General features: G+C 34.7%; 1 protein-coding gene across 26 annotated transcripts in view; it reads left to right on the forward strand.

The window, feature by feature from the left end:
* Positions 1 to 19,643, forward strand: part of PSD3 (pleckstrin and Sec7 domain containing 3) — an 812,606-nt gene that overhangs the window by 563,824 nt on the left and 229,139 nt on the right. For 22 of the 26 annotated variants that reach the window (XR_013555055.2, XR_013555056.2, XM_078445466.2 and 19 more), the window contains one exon: positions 16,037 to 16,080. Coding sequence is in view for 22 of the 26 variants with exons in the window: in XM_078445466.2 (XP_078301592.2) it covers positions 16,037 to 16,080 (44 nt within the window). In the remaining 4 variants the exon portion in view is untranslated. Of the gene's footprint in view, positions 1 to 13,663; positions 13,785 to 14,318; positions 14,352 to 16,036; positions 16,081 to 19,643 lie in introns of those variants that run through there. The other 4 variants (XR_013555057.2, XR_013555058.2, XM_078445477.2 and 1 more) reach the window with 3 other exon arrangements.

A 19,643-nucleotide genomic window follows, 5' to 3' on the forward strand; every position in this document is an offset into this window, starting at 1 on the left:
AATAAAAAATTCAAAAAATAGAAACGTGTATCTTAGTTAACTTGTTTAGCAAATACCAAAAAACAGATTAATTTTTAAAAATTACATCTTTTCCAAGACACTACATTTTAGCAATTATGGGACTAGATTGTGTTCTGCTGCTGGTTGCTGTCAGAATTTTCCATCTGTAGTGAAAATGATAATGAAAGACCAGTCCTCTCCTGGGAAACATTCCTTTATTTGAGATTGTCCTTGTTATTTTTATGGAATGATGACAGTAGTGGACAGTCGTGGTTTGGTTTGTTTTTAAAAATTTATTTCCTCACTTGACAAAATTTAAGACTTGGCAATTCCAAAACCTCTTCAGAAAAATTTCCTGTTAATGAAATCCAAAAGCCTCATAGTCACTAGATGAGATCATAATTTGGCTGAATTGATTGCTTTTGATAAAATCTAGTTCCATTTTGTTTGTCTTTCCTTGCTTTGTCTAATCCATGAGAACAAATGCCATGCCTGGTGTTCTCTCTAAATGTCAAAGTCTTCCAAGGATCATTTTTTAACCAGCTATTTGTAAAAAGAACTCTATATGGTACCCACTAAACAGTTTTTTTTAGTTGGTACATTAATTTTATCATCATGTTCATAATCTTTAAACAGTTGATCATTCTTCTTAGGTATTTAAACAATACTGGACTGTATTACCAGTAGTTTAAGTGTCTGATTACCCAGACACTTACCCAGTTAAATTACCCAGTAGTTTAAGTGTCTGATTCTTGATTTGGGCTCAGATCATGATCTCACAGTTCGTGGGTTTGAGCCTTGTGTCGGGCTCTGCACTGACAGAGCTGAGCCTGCTTGGAATTCTCTCTCTCTCTCTCTCTCTCTCTCTCTCTCTCTCTCTCTCTCTCTCTCTCTCATCTTCTCCCATTCATTCTCTCTCTCTCTCTCTCTCTCTCTCTCTCAAAATAAATTAATTAAAAAATAAAAATAAACAATACTGCATGTAATTTATAAAGACACTTAAGGGGGCATCCAGGTGGCTCAGTCAGTTAAGCATCCAACTTTGGCTCAGGTCATGATCTCATGGCCTCTGAGTTCAAGCCCGCATCGGGCTGTGTTCTGACAGCTCAGAGCCTGGAGCCTGCTTCAGATACTGTCTCCCTCTCTGTGCCCCTCCTCCACTTGCACTCTGTCTTTCAAATATAAATAAACATTTAAAATTTAAAAAAAAAAAAGACACCTAGAATTTATGTTTTTCTTATGTTCTAAAATTAGGAAGCATGCCTGGCAGTTCCTAACAAGGTTTACTAACAAGAAGGTCTGACAACTGATTATGCAAGTATAATTCAGAATCTCCTTTGAAAATACTGGTTATTGGTATATTTTTCAAAAGCATGGCTTAGCTAACCAAATGCAAACAAGCTTTTGATAAATTATAGTGCCAGAGGATTAGGGTATAAGAATTAAAACCAAAGTCAGGAGATAATTATAAATGCAATGAATTTGAAAATCATGACATTTATACAGGTTAGAAAATAGTTACATTTGCTGAAGAAGGTGGTGATTCACTTAAAGCATAGTTACATTAACTTTTGCCAAGCTATCTGGCTCTAAGGATTGCCACATTAAATCACATCTACATGTTTTTGGATAATAGTTTTTAATGCCTACATTGGTTTGAAAATGGAGGTTCCTTTTAAAATATACGTAACAGTCTTTCCATCTATAGTTTAGTGAGAATAACTCTTCTACCCGGGATACATAACCTGTCTGAGGAGTTTTTTGACATGATCATGGCAAGTTCATTTGGGGAAGGACAAAGAAGAAAGTGTAAAGTGGTAAATAAACATATGGGCTCTGGAGTCAGATTAGTCCTATGTTTGAGTTCCAATTTTGCCATTTAGTAATAACTCTGTCCCTGGGGTAACGTTGCCATATTTAGCAAATAAAAATACAGAAAACCCAGTTAAATTTGAATGTCAGATAAATTATAATATTTAGTATAAAAATCTCTCATGTAAAATTTGGGGATATACTTATGCTAAAAAAGTCATTCATTATTTATCTGAACTTCACAGTTTATTGGGAATCCTGCATTTGATCTGACAACCTACAACTGCAGCAAGTAACAATCTGCCTTATCCTCAACTTTGAGATCAAATGGAGTAAATTATACTTGTTGTAGAGAGTTAAATTAAATAGTGTACTTAAGTGCTCAGTTCAGAGCCCAGCACATAGTATGATAACTATATCATAATAAATGACAACTATATGGAGGGTGTTATTTCAGTTGTCTGACATCTGGTTTGGCATCTTAAAATGTTGTTAGACATCCAGGTTGGAGTTCTGTGCCAAATTCTAAGATCCTTAAGTGAATAGTGTGCTAGTCTGAGTGGTCAGAGAATGTATGCTCTTGTCCTTCAAAATTTGGAATTGGGGAATTATATAGCCCTGGCTAGTTAGTGTACCCAGAGGTGGGCATAGGAAATGAAAAGCCTATGTTTTTAAGGGGGAAAAAAAGGTCAAGGAAAAAATTTAAAAGGCTTTGGAGTCATACTGCCTATGATTCCATTTTGAAATCTGCCATTTAAATAACACTTTACTTAACCCCTTTGTATTCTATTTTCCTTCTCTGTAAAATAGGAATAATACCTATGGGCGGTGGTATAAAGAGTAAATGATGTCAGACATGCATAAGCCTAGGAACAGGTCTTGGCACTTGTTAACTACTCAGTAAATGTTAGCTGTTGGCATAATTTGTCTATGATGCCAAGCTGCAAATCTGATTCAAAACCAGTGATTATCCCAGTGCCCAGCATATGTTTGCCATGGGGTATTATTTGGCTAATGGACATGGGATGGATGGATTCTGGATATTTAAATTTAAGTGTTCTGTAAAATCTGCAGACGACAGGAATAGACTGCATGTAACAAAAATAGTACTATATGTATATATATGTACAAACATATACATGTACAAACAAATGGTTTCCTATTGATGGTCTCCTATTTGATGGTTACATATCATCTTCACAATTCTGTGAGGTAGGTGTTGTTATACTGTCTTTACAGATGAAGAAAGTAGACGTTATTGTTAGTGACCTAAAGTCAAATAGCTGATTGAAGAAGCAAGTTTGATACAAGGCTACCTATTTCTAGTCCATTGTTCCTTTTATTATGTTTGCTACCTCCCATCATAATTGTGATATTAGGATTATCATCACTGAGGTCTTTATCTTCTCAACAGGTTTTTTTTTCTTTTTTCTTTGAGAGAGAGAGAGAGCACAATGTGGGGAGAGGGGCAGAGGGACAGAGAGAGAATCGTATGCAGGCTCTACACTCAGCGCAGAGCCCAGCTAGGGGCTCCATCCCACGACCCTGGGATCATGAGCTGAGCTGAAATCAAGATTCAGATGCTCAACTGACTGAGCCACCCAGGCACCCTTTAACAGTTATTTTTTAAACATGAACTATGATCAAGGCAATTTAAGAGGCATTATGGTGACTAAAGAGAGACAGAAGGCTTGATTACAGTGCAAGGAGTTTAAAATCTAGTATCATCTAGATTTTTAGTTGTAGAAGTAATGCATATGTGGTACGGCAAACACTCAAATAGAACAGATTTATACATTGAAAATTCTCTCTCACTTTGTTTCCCCAATTGCCCTCTCCAAAGACAGTTACTGTCAATAGTTTCTTTTGTATTTCAGAAATGTTCTATGTGAGCTTATATTTATATTTATATATACACATATGCACTGTTTTGCACCTTTTCTTTAACAATATATTCTATATCTACTTCATTTTTAGTTTAAATGACTTTAAATACTAATGGGTAGCTATGTATCTCTGGTGCTATTCTTAAAACTGTCTTATCCAATTTTTCATTTGTGCTTGAGGCCTGTAAAAATGAGCCACAGCCTGATACATCCCAAATCTGCCACTGCCATCACCTCAATCCAGGTTACATCATCTCTTACCCAGACACCACCCATCTTACTACCACTTCCCTTGCTCTCTTCTAGTTCTTTCTCCACACAGAAACCAGGGCAACCAGTAAGAACATGAAATTAGAGCAGGTCTCTCTTCCAGTAGTTGCCCAATACACCACAGAAGTTCTGTGTTTTCTGGCCAAAAAGCCCCTTGTGACCTGTCTGCCTATTTGCCCTTACCACAGGCTTTCAGACCCACCATGTTCAATTATGCCAAGGAGTGTCTCACTGATCTTCCCTTAATCTTTGTGTGGCTGTGTCTTGTGACTCATATATTAAATTTCCTTGCCTAGAGGTTTTCTTGGCCATCAGCTGAAAGCTACTTTTTTAAGTTACCTTAATATTAAATACCTTATAATAATTATGTGGTAGTTTACCAGAAAATCACAGAATCATCTTGATGTGTTTGTCTGTTTTCATATTGTTTCCACCCCCACTACATCTAAGTTCTGTGTCTGTGTTGTTCACCACTGGACTTTCAGTGCCTGTTTTAATACCTGACAATTTGTTAGGTAATAGATACTCAGTAAATGTTTGTTGACTGAACATATGAATGAATGAGTGAGTAGTTTTAAGAGTTTATTTATACTATATTGTTACAAGTGTTACATCTGTTACACTATTGATGTTACAAATAGGAATTATACTCAAGTAGTTATGAAACTATACTATTTTGTATAAATACCTATAGGGTATTATATATTATACGATACAGAAAAATACTGTCTCAGAGTTATAAAAAGTAGTTTTAAAAGTTATTTAAAAATTTCCCCTAACATCAGCATATGATAAAATATTTGTTGTAGTTATTGTACCATAGAGTGATACAATCAATATGAAGTACACAAAGTATGCAGTATATGCAGTATATGCAGTCATATGCAGTTAGCAGTCGAAACATATTATGAAGTGATATCTCAAAGGATAATTTGAACTACTGACCACTAATTCGTGTACTCTATAAGTTTCAGGTGTACAACATAATGATTTGATACTTGTATATATTGTTAAATGATCACCACCATTAGTTAACACCTGTTACCTTACATATACAAAGCATTTTTTTTTCTTGTGATGATGAATTTTAAGATCTGCTCTCTTAGCAACTTTCAAATATGCAATGCAGTATTATTTACTATATTCAACATGTTGTACATTGTATCCCCATAACTTATTTTGTAACTGGAGTTAGTACCTTTTGACCTCCTTCACTCATTTTACTCACCCTGAGTCCTTGCCCCTCTGGCAACCACCAGTCTGTTCTCTGTATCTGTGGGCTTGGTTTTTTGTTTGTTGTTCTTGTTTTTGTTTTAGATTCCACATATATGTGATATTATGCAGTATTTGCCCTTCTCTGTCTGACTTGTTTCACCTAGCATAATCCCCTTCAATTCCATCTATGTGGTATCAAATGGCAAGTTTTCCCTCTTTTATGGCTGAATAATATTCCATTGTATAGATACACCACACTTCATCCATTCATCTGTCAGCAGACACTTCACTTATTTCCTTCCATACCTTGGTGATTGTAAATAATGCTGCGATGAACATGGGCGGAATATATCGTTTCTACTTAGTACTTTTGTTTTCTTTGGATCAATACCCAGAAGTGGAATTACTGACACATAGGATAGTTCTAGTTTTAATTTTTTGAGGAACCTACATACTGTTTTCCATAGTGGCTGTACCAATTTACATTCCCACTAACAGTGTACAAGGGTTCCTTTATCTCCACATCCTTGCCAGCATTTGTTATCTCTTGTCTTTATGATACTAGCCATTCTAACAGGTGCAAGATGATATCTCATTGTGGTATTGATTTATATTTCCCTGATGATTGATGATGTTGAACATCTTTTCATGTATCTGTTGGCTATCTTTATATCTTATTTGAAAAAAAAAATGACTATTGAGATCCTCTTTGGAAAAATGGCTGTTTAGATCCTCTGCCAATTTTTTCATTGGATTGTTGTTGTTGTTGTTGTTGTTGTTGTTGTTTGTTCTTTGGCTGTTGAGTTGTTTGTGTTATATTTTGGATATTAACCCATTATCACATAGATGATCCACAAATGTTTTTTCCCATTCATAGGTTGCCTTTTCATTTTGTTGATGGTTCTTTTGCTCTACAGAAGCTTTTTAGTTTGATGCAGTCTCACTTACTTATTTTTGCTTTTTGCTTCCTTTGCTTTTGATGCTAAATCCAAAAACCTCTTTATAATACTGACATCAAGGAGCTTATCCTTTATGTTTTCTTCTAGAAGTTTTATCATTTCAGGCCTTATTTTCAGTTAAATACATTTAATTTAAATCCATTTTAAGTTAAAATTTATGTATGGTGCAGGGACACCTGGGTGGTTCAGTTAATTAAGTGTCCAACTCTCAGTTTTGGCTCAGGTCATAATCTCCCAGTTTGGTGAGTTTGAGCCCTGCATCAAGCTCTGCGCTGACAGTACAAAGCCTTCTTGGGATTCTCTTTCTCTTTTTCCCTCTCTCTCTGCCCCTCCCCTACTCATACTGTCTCTGTCTCTCTCAAAATAAATAAATAAACTTAAAAAAATTTTTTTTAATTTATGTATGGTATAAGATAGTGGTCTAGTTTCATTCCTTTGCATGTAACTGTCCAGTTTTCCCAACACCATTTACTGAAGAGACTGTACTTTCTCTATTGCATATTATTGGCTCATTTATCATACATTAATTGAACGTATATGTGTGTGTTTATTTCTGGGCTTTCTATTCCATGGATCTGTGAATCTGTTTTTATGCCAGTGTTGTAACTGTTTTAATTACTATAGCTTTGTAACATAGTTTGAAATCAGGGAGTATGATGCCTCTAACTGTTCTTCTTAAGATATTTTGGCTCTTTGAGGTATTTTGTGGTTTGAGGTATTTTGTGGTGCTATACATCTTTTAGGATTCTTTGTTCTACTTCTGTGAAAGACGCCATTGGAACTTTTATTTGGATTACACTGAATTTGTAGATTGCTTTGGGACAATGAACATTTAACAGCTTTCTTCCAATCCCTGAGCACATAATATCTTTCCATTTATTTGTGTCTTTTTCAGTTTCTTTCATTGGTATCTTACAGTTTACAGTATACAGGCCTTTTACCTTCTTGGTGAAATTTATTCCTAGGTATTAAACTCTTTTATTCAATCATAAATGGAATTGTCTTCTTAATTTCTTTTTCTGATAGTTTGTTATTAGTTTATAGAAACACAACAGAGTTTAATATATTGACTTTGTATCCTGCAGCTTTACTGAATTTTTTTATTTGTTCAAATAGTTTCTTTGGTGGAGTCTTTAGGATTTTTTTAGATATCATATCATTTCATCTGCAAATAATGATAGTTTCACTTCTTTTTTTTTTTTTTTAAATCCCAATTTGGATGCCTTTTATTTCTTTTTCTAATTGCTCTGGGTGGGACTTCCACCCAGAAGTGACTATGGTCAATATTGACTATGGTCAATAAAAGTGGCAAGTGTAGACATCCTTGTTTTTGATTTTAGAGGAAAAGTTTTGAGCTTTTCACTGTTGAATATTATGTTAGCTGTGTACATGTCATTTATGGCCCTTATTATGTTAAGGGATATATTTGCAATTTTAGCAAGTAGAAAATAATTCTACTTAAAATTTTTGCTTAATGAGGAACTTAGTACAGATATTGAATCATTATATTGTACACCTGAAACTAATATAATGTTATCTGTCAATTATTATGCCTCAACTTAAAAAAAGGAACTTAGTGGCTACTTAGTATTTTTTTTTTGCTTACATTTGCAATCACATTATTTGTACTAGCATATTTAAGAAATTTTCCTGAAGACACAACAACCAGTCAAATGGAAAGCAATTGCAAGATGTAGTAAAGGCACTTTAGGAGGAATGTGTTCCATATAAATTCTCTTGACATTTTATTGACCAACCTTTCCCTCAAAATGAATGAATGAATATACGTGTGTGTGTGTGTGTGTGTGTGCGCGTGCGTGTGCGTGTGTGTGTGTGTGTGTGCATTTATTTGGAGTATTGCATTAGTACAAACGATAATTAGCAGTTAAAATTTTATTTACTTTCATGTTTGGTTTAGTGGTACCTCCAAGAGCTGCTCACCACATCTGTTTTTGTGCCTATTTAGTATTATCTTTCGCTGCATTTTTTACCCTTCAGTATAATGAAGGAATAGGGGTTTCTATTTTAGCTCACAAAGATACATTTGACAACAGGCAATCACGCAAGCCCCATGTGCCCCTCCTCCCCCTTAGAGAATCAAATCTGTCTCTCTTTCTCTCTCCCCCTTCCATCTTTTTCTCCCTCTCTCCCTTTTTTATTCCTGTCATATGAAGTTTAAAAATGTTCATTCATTAATATATAGGAGTAATGCCTGACATATGGGAAAAAAATAGTGGGGGACACAGGAAAAAGGGGCAGAAACTAGGGAAAGAACTAGTTTGAGAGTTTGACCAGGTGACTTCTGAGATCTTTTTCAACTAGAATCATAGAATGGTAGATCTAGAAGGGGACCAAAAAGGATAACCTTTTAGAGCCTTCTCATATTGCAGATTTAGAAAATGAAGACCAAGTAAATGCAATGATCTGTGTTAAAAAGACAAATTAATCACCCCCCAAACTTTAAGTTCTTAGAACCCAGGGGGATGGGCAAAATGCATAAGGGACATTAAGGAATCTACTCCTGAAATCATTGTTGCACTATATGCAACTTGGGTGTAAATTTAAAAAATAAATAAAAATTTTAAAAAATAAATAAATTCTTAGAACCTGAGATTGGATCTGTTTTCTTTCTATAAAATTTTTCTATGAAGAAAATACATACAGCATCAGATATTAGACACTGCATGTGTGAAAACATATTGCACGTTGTAAGTAGGAAGTAGAGTTAGTTGACTTTGTTAACTGACTAATTCTCCATTAGGTAAAGTTCAGTCAGGTTTAGTAACACATTTTGTCACCCTCACATAAGAAGCCCCTGAAGGCAGAATGTATTTATTTGAACCTAGCATAATGTCACTCTAGCCTATAGAATGTACTCAAAACTGTTCATTGTGTGATGAATTATACATATTAATTATACTTCAGATTCCCTTCCAATAACACAAGTGTCTTTAAATTAGTTTTCTAGTGTCTATTATGGGTTTTTACTGGCATGTCTACTCAATTGAGTCAGACAGTTGATGGTTAGATATTTCTGCCATTGCTGGCTGGGTTCATAAGTACACCACAACAGAAGGTTAAGTTAATTGTCCAAGACATAGATTTTGATTCTGTTTACATGATGACTGGACCCCCAAAAATTGATCTGACTATAGATGTGGAAAAAACCAAACTCAAAGCATGCTTCTGTCACCCTGAATGAGAACTAGAAATAAATGTTTATGACATTGCTTGTGAACATACGTTCTTTAAAGTAGTGTTCTTTAAACCTGGCTCCGTGAAAACTGGCTAGTGAATACAGGAACACAAGTATTTTAAAGGGAATCAATTTCAAGAAACTCATCTTTAGTACTCATCCTTAAAATGGATCTACCTATGAATGCTTTGTGGTCAAAGCTTCAGCCTGTTTATACTTTGTCATCTCTGCTTGACAGCTGCCTTCTGCCACTTAAAAAAAAGGAGGAGAGGGAGGGCATAGCTCTCACTCATAATCTTATTTGGTGCATTACATAGGTGTGAAAACCTCCAGGAGTAGAGGGCGCAAACAAAAAGTCCATTTTAAGTACCAATTTTAGGGAAGCCTCTAATGGGGGGGGGGGGGGTATAATGAAATTTTTCAATGTTATTTTAAGGCATAGAGAAGAAAAAAATTAAAGCACCATTGCTTTAACATATTTTAAGTTTTCCTAAACAATTTGAAATTGATTTGGTAACTAGTTGTATCATTGGTTTTTAAATAATGTCTTTTTTAAACACAGTCTTTCTTTGATAATAACATCCAGAGCAGTGCATATTTAATTTTATACTCAAAAATCATTTTGATCTGAATATCTGCATGAAGCATTACACTTGCAAAAGATACCCATGGTGTTGATAGTGTCCTGATTCTTCCTGGGTACAAATTTTTCTGTGGTCACTGCCAGTCTCACTAAAGGAAATTGGAAGCTATCCAATTTATCCTTCGTACTTTTCATAATAATTGAAAGAACACATAGGAAAAAAAAAATCTTTGGAGTTGAGAGATGATCGAACCAAAATACGTGAATATCATAGATTGCAAAATGTGCTGGGGCCGGGGTGAAGGGTGGTGGTGATAGAGGGAGAGGGAGGGAGAGAAAGAGGAAGAAACTCAGTGTTACATAATGTATGGTAATGGGGAAAACTTCACAGAACCATGCCTGGGTTGTCAGTGATGGTGCTAAGCCTTGAATAAAACTGCATTTTGTATCTCAATGAGAAATACTCAAAAGTTAGGAACAAAGACTTAAAAAGTAAATTTAGACCAAGATACCTTGATCTCTGTAATTTAAGCAATTTACTTTTGCTTTCTCATTCTTAAAATTTAATGAACTTTCAAATTTGAAGAATCATTCTGCTTTTGTTTAGTCTCAGTTTAGATATTTGATTGTTTGCTAGCTCCTGGGTTAAGTTGCAGGAATTTCACTTAGAGAAAAGATAGGTTTACTTGGAAAGCAGTGGTTTTTAACAAGGGGTTCATATCAGAGTCACAAGTAGAGCATTTGGAAATATTTATGTATTTTCTCAATCAGGAATCTGATTCAGTAGATCTGGGATGGAGCTCATTAATCAATATTTTTTAAAAAATTCCTGGACTTACTCTGGTGTGCACCCTTACACTTTCAGTTGAGACTGCTATGGTAAAAGAATATGTTTCACCTAGGGATTGACCCTGAAAATGTTTCTGAAAATCCATCTGTGTGTACGATCATTCTTTGTTCAGATATCTGTCTTCCATTTATACCTTTGTGTATTAGTTTTCCTAGGGCTGCTGTAACAAATTACCACAAACTTTGGTGTCTTAAAACAATAGAAATTTATCTTTTTATAATTTTGGAGTCCAGAAGTCTCAAGGTGTCAACATGGCTGCACTCCCTCAGGAGAGTCTACGAGACTCTCTTCCAGCTTCTTCCAGCTTATGACGGTTGCTGGCATTCCTTCACTTGTGTCTATATCACTCCCAATTTCTGTGTCCATCTTCACATTGCCTTCTCTTCTTCTATATTCCTTAAATCTTCCTCTGCCATGTTCTTCTATAGACACCACCCAACCCAGATACCCTCCCCATCTCATCTTTTTGCTATATGCAGAAATGTTTATAAAGTTAATCACATTTGAATCTTTTTGCCATATACAGAAATATTTACAGGTTCCAGGGATTAGCACCTGAACATCATTTGGGGGTACGATATTTAGTCCACCACAACTGGTTATCACCTCAAGCATATAATTTATATGGGCTGCTTTAACCCATTAAGGTTGATTTTTCCCTAACTATCAATTCATGTCCACAGGGATATAATAGCCTTTCATGACAGTGAAAGTTTGCCCACAAGCTTTGCTGTCTTGGAGCTAAGTCAAATAACCCTTCCCATAACTAGGGATAAATTATTTTCCTGAGCTGTAGACTACATCTCCAGTTTCAGCCATTTATATGGCAGATACCTTTAGTCATGAGTGGACTGAGACTATAGAATGAATGTGGCAAACCCATCATCTCACCAGCAAAGGCATTTCAAGAATGTGTCCTTTAAGTTCATCCTTTAAGAATAGAATATTACGGTGACCACCATTATTGAATGTATTGTAAGAGAGCCACAGCCTTATTACCTTTTCACATGGGCCTTGACAAGCCAGTTATTTACAATGTTGTAAACTTTGGTAGAATGTAGTTAGTTTTAGTTAGTTGATAAGAGAGAATGTAGCTAGCTGAATATAGTCAATTGATTTCTGAGAGAAATGTGATTTCTGAGTCAGAGTTTGTGAAAAACAGCTAAAGGACCTTGAGAGAAATTAACATTGGACTTCATTTTTTTTAATCGATAAAAGGAAAAATTTGTTTTATGATCTCTAAGGCTCCTGTCAGCTGTGAAATTCCATTCTGTTGTTTGAGTGGAAATTAGAGAGTTTTAACGATTATTCCTGAAAATATTATTACTAAAAGGCTTTTTCCTATGCCATTAGCAGGCTGATATAAGATTGGCAGTAAATATGATTTAAACCTGGAGCTTTCTTGCTTGTATGATAGGAATATAATAGTATTTTTACATGAAACTGTTGATAGAAAAATTCTGGCAGTCCTAGGATTTGGACTTGGATATATTTTATATTACTGTAAGCTACCTCTCCTTGGACTATATATAGTGTAGTGTTTTCACACTCAAAAAATTATATATTTTCTACTGACACAGTTTACTAAGATGGAGAGTACATTTCCACTGTTAGGTCTTCATTCTCTAGTTCATTTTTACTGAGTTTGTAGTGCTTTGGAAACATCCAAGTGCATCTGACATATGGATCTAACATTCACAAGAGTTTACATTGGCTTCAGATAAACCCTTAGGCTCACCCACATTTAAGGAGTAAGATGAGGAAGATATGAGTAATAGGGATTATCCAAAGAGGAGAAAATTCAAGACTGTATTGTGTCACAAAATAAGGAAGAAAACATTTGAGAGTATTCAGTGCTGCTAACAGGCAAAGTGATTCAGGAACACTAAAAAGTGGCCTTGAGTTTAATGTGAAGGAAGTTGGTGCATTTATTGTAATTCACTTTCAGTGGAAGAACAGCGATGAAAGCTAGATTGCCTGAGTTGGTTATATGAATTGTGGAAACTTCTCTCAGAAATTTGGCTTAAAAAGGGGCTGAGGAACAAAGGGTGGTAACTAAATTACGGAAGTGGGGTTTGGAGAGACTTGCACATGTTTCAAAGCTGATAGAAAGAGGCTAATAAAGGAGGAGATGTTACCGCAAGGGAACTGTCAGGACCAGTGATAGATGCCTAGCCTTGTAGGGACAGGATATCCCTTTAATTACCATCAGAAAGGCAAAAAAGGATAGATGCCAGTGCAGATACATTTTAAGGAAGATGGCAAAAAGTCAGGAGGCTATTGAATGAAGTCTCTCCTAAAGTTTGAGATGATGAATATTCAGTGGCATTAATTTGTGCTGTTGTTTAATTTTCTCTATTATTGCTGAATTAGTTATATACAAATAGGGGAGGCTTTAAAGCTCAGGAGGATTACACACTAGTGGCTACGTCTGTACTACCCCCTCTTTAATACATACCCCAGCCTCACTGACTCCAGGGATAGTCCCAATCATTATACCTCATCTCGCCACATGTATTAGGGGAGGACAGGTGATCTAAACCACACCAATTACAATCTTTTCAAACTGAAGTTAGGAGAAAGAACTGTTATCTCTTGTTGAGAGTCATGAAAGATACACATGAGTGTTGCTTGTTGTAGACATGGTTTTTGTGTAGTAAAGAAACAAGGAGTGGAGATGTTTGAGGTGGAATGAGGAAAATACTTGAGAGTTAAATACCTTTGTCCCTGAGGCCAGCTCCATCCATGTCTTTTTATGGTCCTCCTCATGCTTAAGGTAGTTAGAGTTTTGGTATGTGTATTTTAAACTAAAGAAACCTTAACTAATACAGGGGATATAAATGTGGAGAAGTCAGAGTAGGATTGGTCAAGAGTTTCAATCTTTCTCTTTAGGTACAACAGAGAGGCAGTGGGACAAAGAACTTGAAGGTAATTAATAAAAACAAGATTTGTTGATGTGATAGAGCGTGGGGTCTAGGATACACAGGAACGAAAGGGATGACTGTGGAGCTAAAGATAAGGAGGAACCAAGGGAATTGAATTCTTTTTTTTCTTAAGTTTTATTTATTTTTAGAATGTTTATTTATTTATTTTGAGAGAGAGAGAGATAGAGAGTGCAAGCAGCAAAGGGGCAGAGAGGGTAAGAGAAAGAATACCAAGCAAGCTCCATGCTGTCAGCACAGAGCCTGACAAGGGGCTCTATTGCAGGACCCTGGGATCCTGACATGAACCAAAATCAAGGGTTGGACCTCAACTGACTGACCTATGTGCCCCAAAGGAATTCAGTTCTTAACTAAGCTAAGTAAATAAAAGGATAGGAAGTTGTGATGAAGGATATAGAAGTGTTTGATACATTTGCAAAGCATAATTTCCTTTTTTTGGTACAATAGTGTGCCATTATAAAGCACCAGAAAGATTCAAGAAAATCCCTTTGTAATTTTGCAATTGAAAAGGATAAGGATAGCATCTACCTTTTAGATTTGTCTATATAATATATATGTTATTAGCATTATATAGCATATGTTATATGCTATATAATATTTTCCAGATAATATATACACTGGGAGAAGACCACACTATGGTAAGTTTGTTGAATTTTTCAAGATACTTTATGATAGATTTTTGTTGCATGATATGCAGCTGAACAAGAATTTTCTATTTAAGAACTCGGTATCTCATTAAGCAAAATATTCTCATGGGCAAAAAATTTGAAAGAAAAACTTGTTCTAGGACAGAATTAAATGTATTCGAAAAGTTTTAGATGCTTGGATATCATTTTCAGCTATCTACCTTTATGAATAGATTTTTTTAATCTTTATTACATTGTTAAATTACTCTAGGTAGTATTGAGTGTGATAGTATATAAAGAACCTTTAATGATCTCTTTTCAGTTGCAGTTTCTCAACTCACCATTACTTGTGGGTTCAAAATGGCTAATGCGAGTAGTGAAATCCATTTAAAGGACATCTATCTATCAAGAGTCTCCTGAGGCTTGAGTTAGACATCTACTCTCTCTGCACTTCTAAATAAGTGCAACCTCATGAGACATTTTGCTAAACAATAGATTGTTGTAGTTCTTTAGTAAATTTGAGTTCTTCAAAAAGAATATCCAATTTACAGCATGGTCTTTGTACCTCAGTTTACCCCTTATTTTAATTTAATGTTCTATGAGTTTTTGCATTTGAGGACACATTTTACCACATCCTGGTAATGATGAAATGTCTCCTAGTTTTTATTAGCTTCATAATTATCCAGTAGTTAGTTAAACTGACTGTTGTAGCTACTAGGCAGAACTCCCACAGAGTCTGTGAATACTGGCTAAGGGTATGTGTGTTAAATCTTAAGTAATATAAAACCTGTAACCTAAATATATTTGTACTGAATCTGCTGAATTGAATAGGTTCAAGTCCTTCTTTGAGGAAAAATGTTCTGACATCATTCTAATGTTATCCTGCACATTTCCTTTTCTTCAGTATAATTTGTTGTGGTGGCTTAGAAATCTGTGTTTTCTTTACAACATCTTACTCAAAATTAAGGAAATAGAGATGTGGAGTAGCATTTTCTTGGGTAGTTATCATGGTGGAACAACTTGATTACAAGGACCTTATATATAATGCCAGAGCTTGGAGAATCAGAGATGATCAGGCCAACTGTCATTATTATTACCCAGGCTCTAAGGAAGTTTTCTGTCTTTCCTCTCCACCACCTCACACCAATGTAATACTAACTGTAAAGCACAATTATGAAGTTAGACTGCTAAAAACTGCTTAAGTCATTGGTATAAAAACTCTGAAATTATTCTAAGATGGTTTTCCATAATCTGGCTTTAGTCCTCCTCAAATGTATCTTGCTCGTTAAATTTTTATGAAAACAGTTTTACTTATTACATTAGTGAAAAAGGTATGCACACTTAAGTATCTAAACTAGTGAAACTACAAGACCATATTTTGAATAAGAAGAATAGAGTACATGGTCTAACTTTAATTATATCCTAATATTTACTAAAATGTCATACAGTGTTGTGTGTCTTATTTATAAAAGCCATTTTTTTCTTTGTGAAAAATCTGTTTCACAAAATACTGCTTACCCTATGCTTGTTTGCCTCACCTGTGTATTCCTCATCTTTGTAGAACCAGCAGGGTGGCCAACAAAGGGCTTGGGAGTTGCTTGCTACTCAGTCAAGCCTTTTGGCTTTGGTCATTTGCTGTATTAAAAATATGGAACAGTACGAAAAGAATAATTCCGTCTTATTTTCTCTCTTTACAGGCTCTGTACAACTCAATTAAGAATGAGAAGCTTGAATGGGCAGTGTAAGTATGCTGGATGTCAGCATTTTAATAAATGAACTGTTTATTCTTTTTACTGTCTTTCCTTACACTTTAGATGTGATCCTAGAGGATAAAATATGCATGTCCAGTTTTCATTTTACACCAGTGTCTAACGTACTTTGTATAAAACCTAAGTAAACTCTGAGTATCCCATGTCTTTTTCTTGGTACCCAACATGCGCCTATTTTGCATTTAGTCTAGTTGCTATGCCTAGAGACAGTTATCTTCTTAATATATCCTTCTAAGAAAGAAAATCTGATAAAATCACATATATTCCACAATACAATACCAATGATTTTGGTACAGTCTGTTTGTTTTAATCCCTTCCTTCCTATCATCAATCCCATTTCCAATCACACTAATAATACCAAGATATTGATAAACTTGAGAAATGATGGATTAAATAAATCTACATTATTTTTGTAACTGCAGAATTTCCAAGAGTTTATACAATGCAAGTCTCCAAGAGGAATGAAATGTGCAATGTTTTCTGAACCTTTTTGACAGTATAATGTAGTGTTTCAAGATACATACTTTGGGAAATAAAATTATAGATAAATTACACCTAATTTAGGTGTAGATCAATACTGGTAGATCAATAATACCATAACTCTTCTGAATTTTCACTCATCAATGCAACAGTTAGGAATTTAACTTAAAAAACTTTTCTACTAAATTTTTAATTGTTGTCCAGAAATTAGGTCAAAATATGTTTTTTAATTAGAACTACATATGAAGTTTATTTTTTATTTTACCGATATTAAGTATTCATACCTATTTTTCTACCATGTGGCCTAGCATAGCAATCTGCAATGACCTTAGGTTTATAGAATCGTAACTTAGGGATAAATCTTATTCTTTCATCTGTACACTGGATAAAAGTAGTTTAGCAATTGATTATATATGTCTCACATATAATAAGCTAGAATGAATGAAAATGTACTACTTAAACTGTTTGCACTAATTGTAAGGTTATATGGTACTATTTGAAATTAGGGATTCAAAGTTTGATTTGAGACTAATATTTGCAAGTATATGTGATGGCATATGTTTCTCTATTTATATATGTCATGAGACTCAAAGACATTGTGTCATTTCAAGGAAAATTCATTAAAATAATAAGAATTCATGGCCTATGTTCCAAAGTGATCATTTTTGGATATATCTCTCATGAATGAAAGTGGGTTTCCTAGAAAAATTTCATAAATTATATGCTTAGTATCTTGCTGAAATATTAAAGGCGTATCTGGACCGATGCAGAATATCTCCTCTACAGAAAATTAATAAAAATGAAATGTAAGTATGTTCATACAGGGGAGAGATATTTGAAGATTCTTTTATAAGTTATTTTAAAAAACAAATAAATGTAGTCCTGAGGATCTGTTTTGTAAATCTAAATTTTTTATATATGAAAATTGTTATAGTATGTTTTTATTTATATTTATGTATAGTGACAATTTGGTGCAAGAAAAAAAATTATTTTAATTCCATTGTACTTAACTTTGTTTCTCAAGGTGACTTCCTGTGGAAAGTATACTGTTGCATCCAGAAGATGCTACAGTTAACATGTAGCATTGTGTTAGTTTCAGGTGTACAATATAGTGATTCAACAATTCTGTGCATTACTCAGTGCTTATCATGATAAGTGTACTCCTTAATCCACATCACTTGTTTCACCCACCTCCCCAGCTACCTCCCCTCTGGTAACCATCAGTTTGTTCTGTATAGTTCAGAGTCTATTTTTTGGTTTATCTCTTCATTCTTTGTTCATTTGTTTCATTTCTAAATTCCACATATGGCTAAAGCATATGGTATTTGACTTTCTCTCATCCAGCTTATTTCACTCAGCATTATACCCTCTAGATCCATTCATGTCATTGCAAGTGGAAGACTTCATTCATTTTTATGGCTGAATAATATATATACCACATCTTCTTTATTCATCTATCAGTGGACACTTGGGCTGCGTCCATAATTTGACTATTGTAAATAATGCTGCAATAAATAAAGGGCCACATATATCTTTTTGATTTAGTGTTTTTGTATTCTTTGGGTAAATACCCAGTAGTGGAACCTCCATACTGTTTTCCACAGTGGCTGTACCAGTTTACATTTCTCCAACAATGCATGTGGTTTCTTTTTTCTCCACATCCTCCTCAAAACTTGTTTTTTATTTTTTTGATCAAACTTGAGTATTTCATTTTAGCCATTCTGACAGGTGTGAGGTGATATCTTATTGTGATTTTGATTTGCATTTCCCTGATGATAAGAAAGAATCTTATCTCAGACCCTATCCATGGGCAGGCATGGGAATGAACCTAAGACCTGGACTCTTCTTGGCCCCCTTGTCAAAAGAGCGTTGTGTTCTGGAGCCCAGGTTCCAGAATTAGAGAGATTTGGGTTTGAATTCCAGCTCTTCCATGTACTAGCTGGGTCACTAGTCATATTAACCTTAGGCCTCAGTTTCTTCTTTTGTCTGATGAGTGATTATTGAACTTCATATAACCCTCAGGATGACACTGTGAAATGTTCTAAAACACTAAACATAAAGCAAATTATCCCTCGAATGGTAACTAATATTGTATCTTTTAAAGCTGTAATTTCTATTTTTCACTTACCTTTTTGTCTCTCGTTCATATGCTTTCATATCGACATGTATTCTTTATCACCCACAGTAGTATATCATATAATTAATGTTCTTCACCTATAAAGTGAAAAGATTGGATGAAATGATCAGAGCTTTCCTTTCCAGTTTTAATATTATGTGAATTTTCAAATTTTACTATTTATCCTTGTTTCTCAAGGTGACTTCCTGTTACTGCTAGATACTGCTGTATCTAGAAGATAAAAAACAAAAAGGGTTTATGGGTCAGTGTGTGATGTACTCTGAATTCTACAGGATATAAAGAACCATCTTATCCCCATCTTCTGAATAATTGAGTCCTGTTTTGATCATGAAGTACCTTTTAACAGCTACTAAAACTAATGTTTTTTTAGAACACACTTTAGAAAACCCTGCTGTATATCAATTTATGTGATTCTTCAGATCAAGAACTAAAGTATACACATAAGTATGTGCATGTATATAATTATATAGAACCACTGTGTTCACCCAGTTCTCCTGGTACCTCTCCAATCACACTTTCTCTCATTGTTTTCCTATTATCTATTAATGTTGGTACCTTACATGGATCAGCACTTAGAATTGTCTTCTTTCACTAAGTCCTTTTTTCAGCAATCTTATATTCATTTTTAAAACTTCACCTTACATGTCTGTAAAAATTTTTTCCAAGTATTTATACAGATCTGACCTCTTTTTCAATTCAACATTTTCACTTTCCTGCAGGACATTTCCATTCTACTTAACCCTTTTCATCTGTCTCTGAACTTTGTCATATATTCTCCATTTCTATTAACAACACCAGTATTTCCTTACTTACCTAGGTTTTGGCCTCTACATTAGCTTTGACTCTTTCCATGCTACCTCTTTCGCTACTGTGGAAATGGTTCCATACAGCACCTTTCTTCTCCATTCCTGCTGCTGC

This window comes from Panthera onca, chromosome B1 (assembly GCF_046562875.1).
Source record: "Panthera onca isolate mPanOnc1 chromosome B1, mPanOnc1 haplotype 2, whole genome shotgun sequence".
Taxonomy (NCBI): domain Eukaryota; kingdom Metazoa; phylum Chordata; class Mammalia; order Carnivora; family Felidae; genus Panthera; species Panthera onca.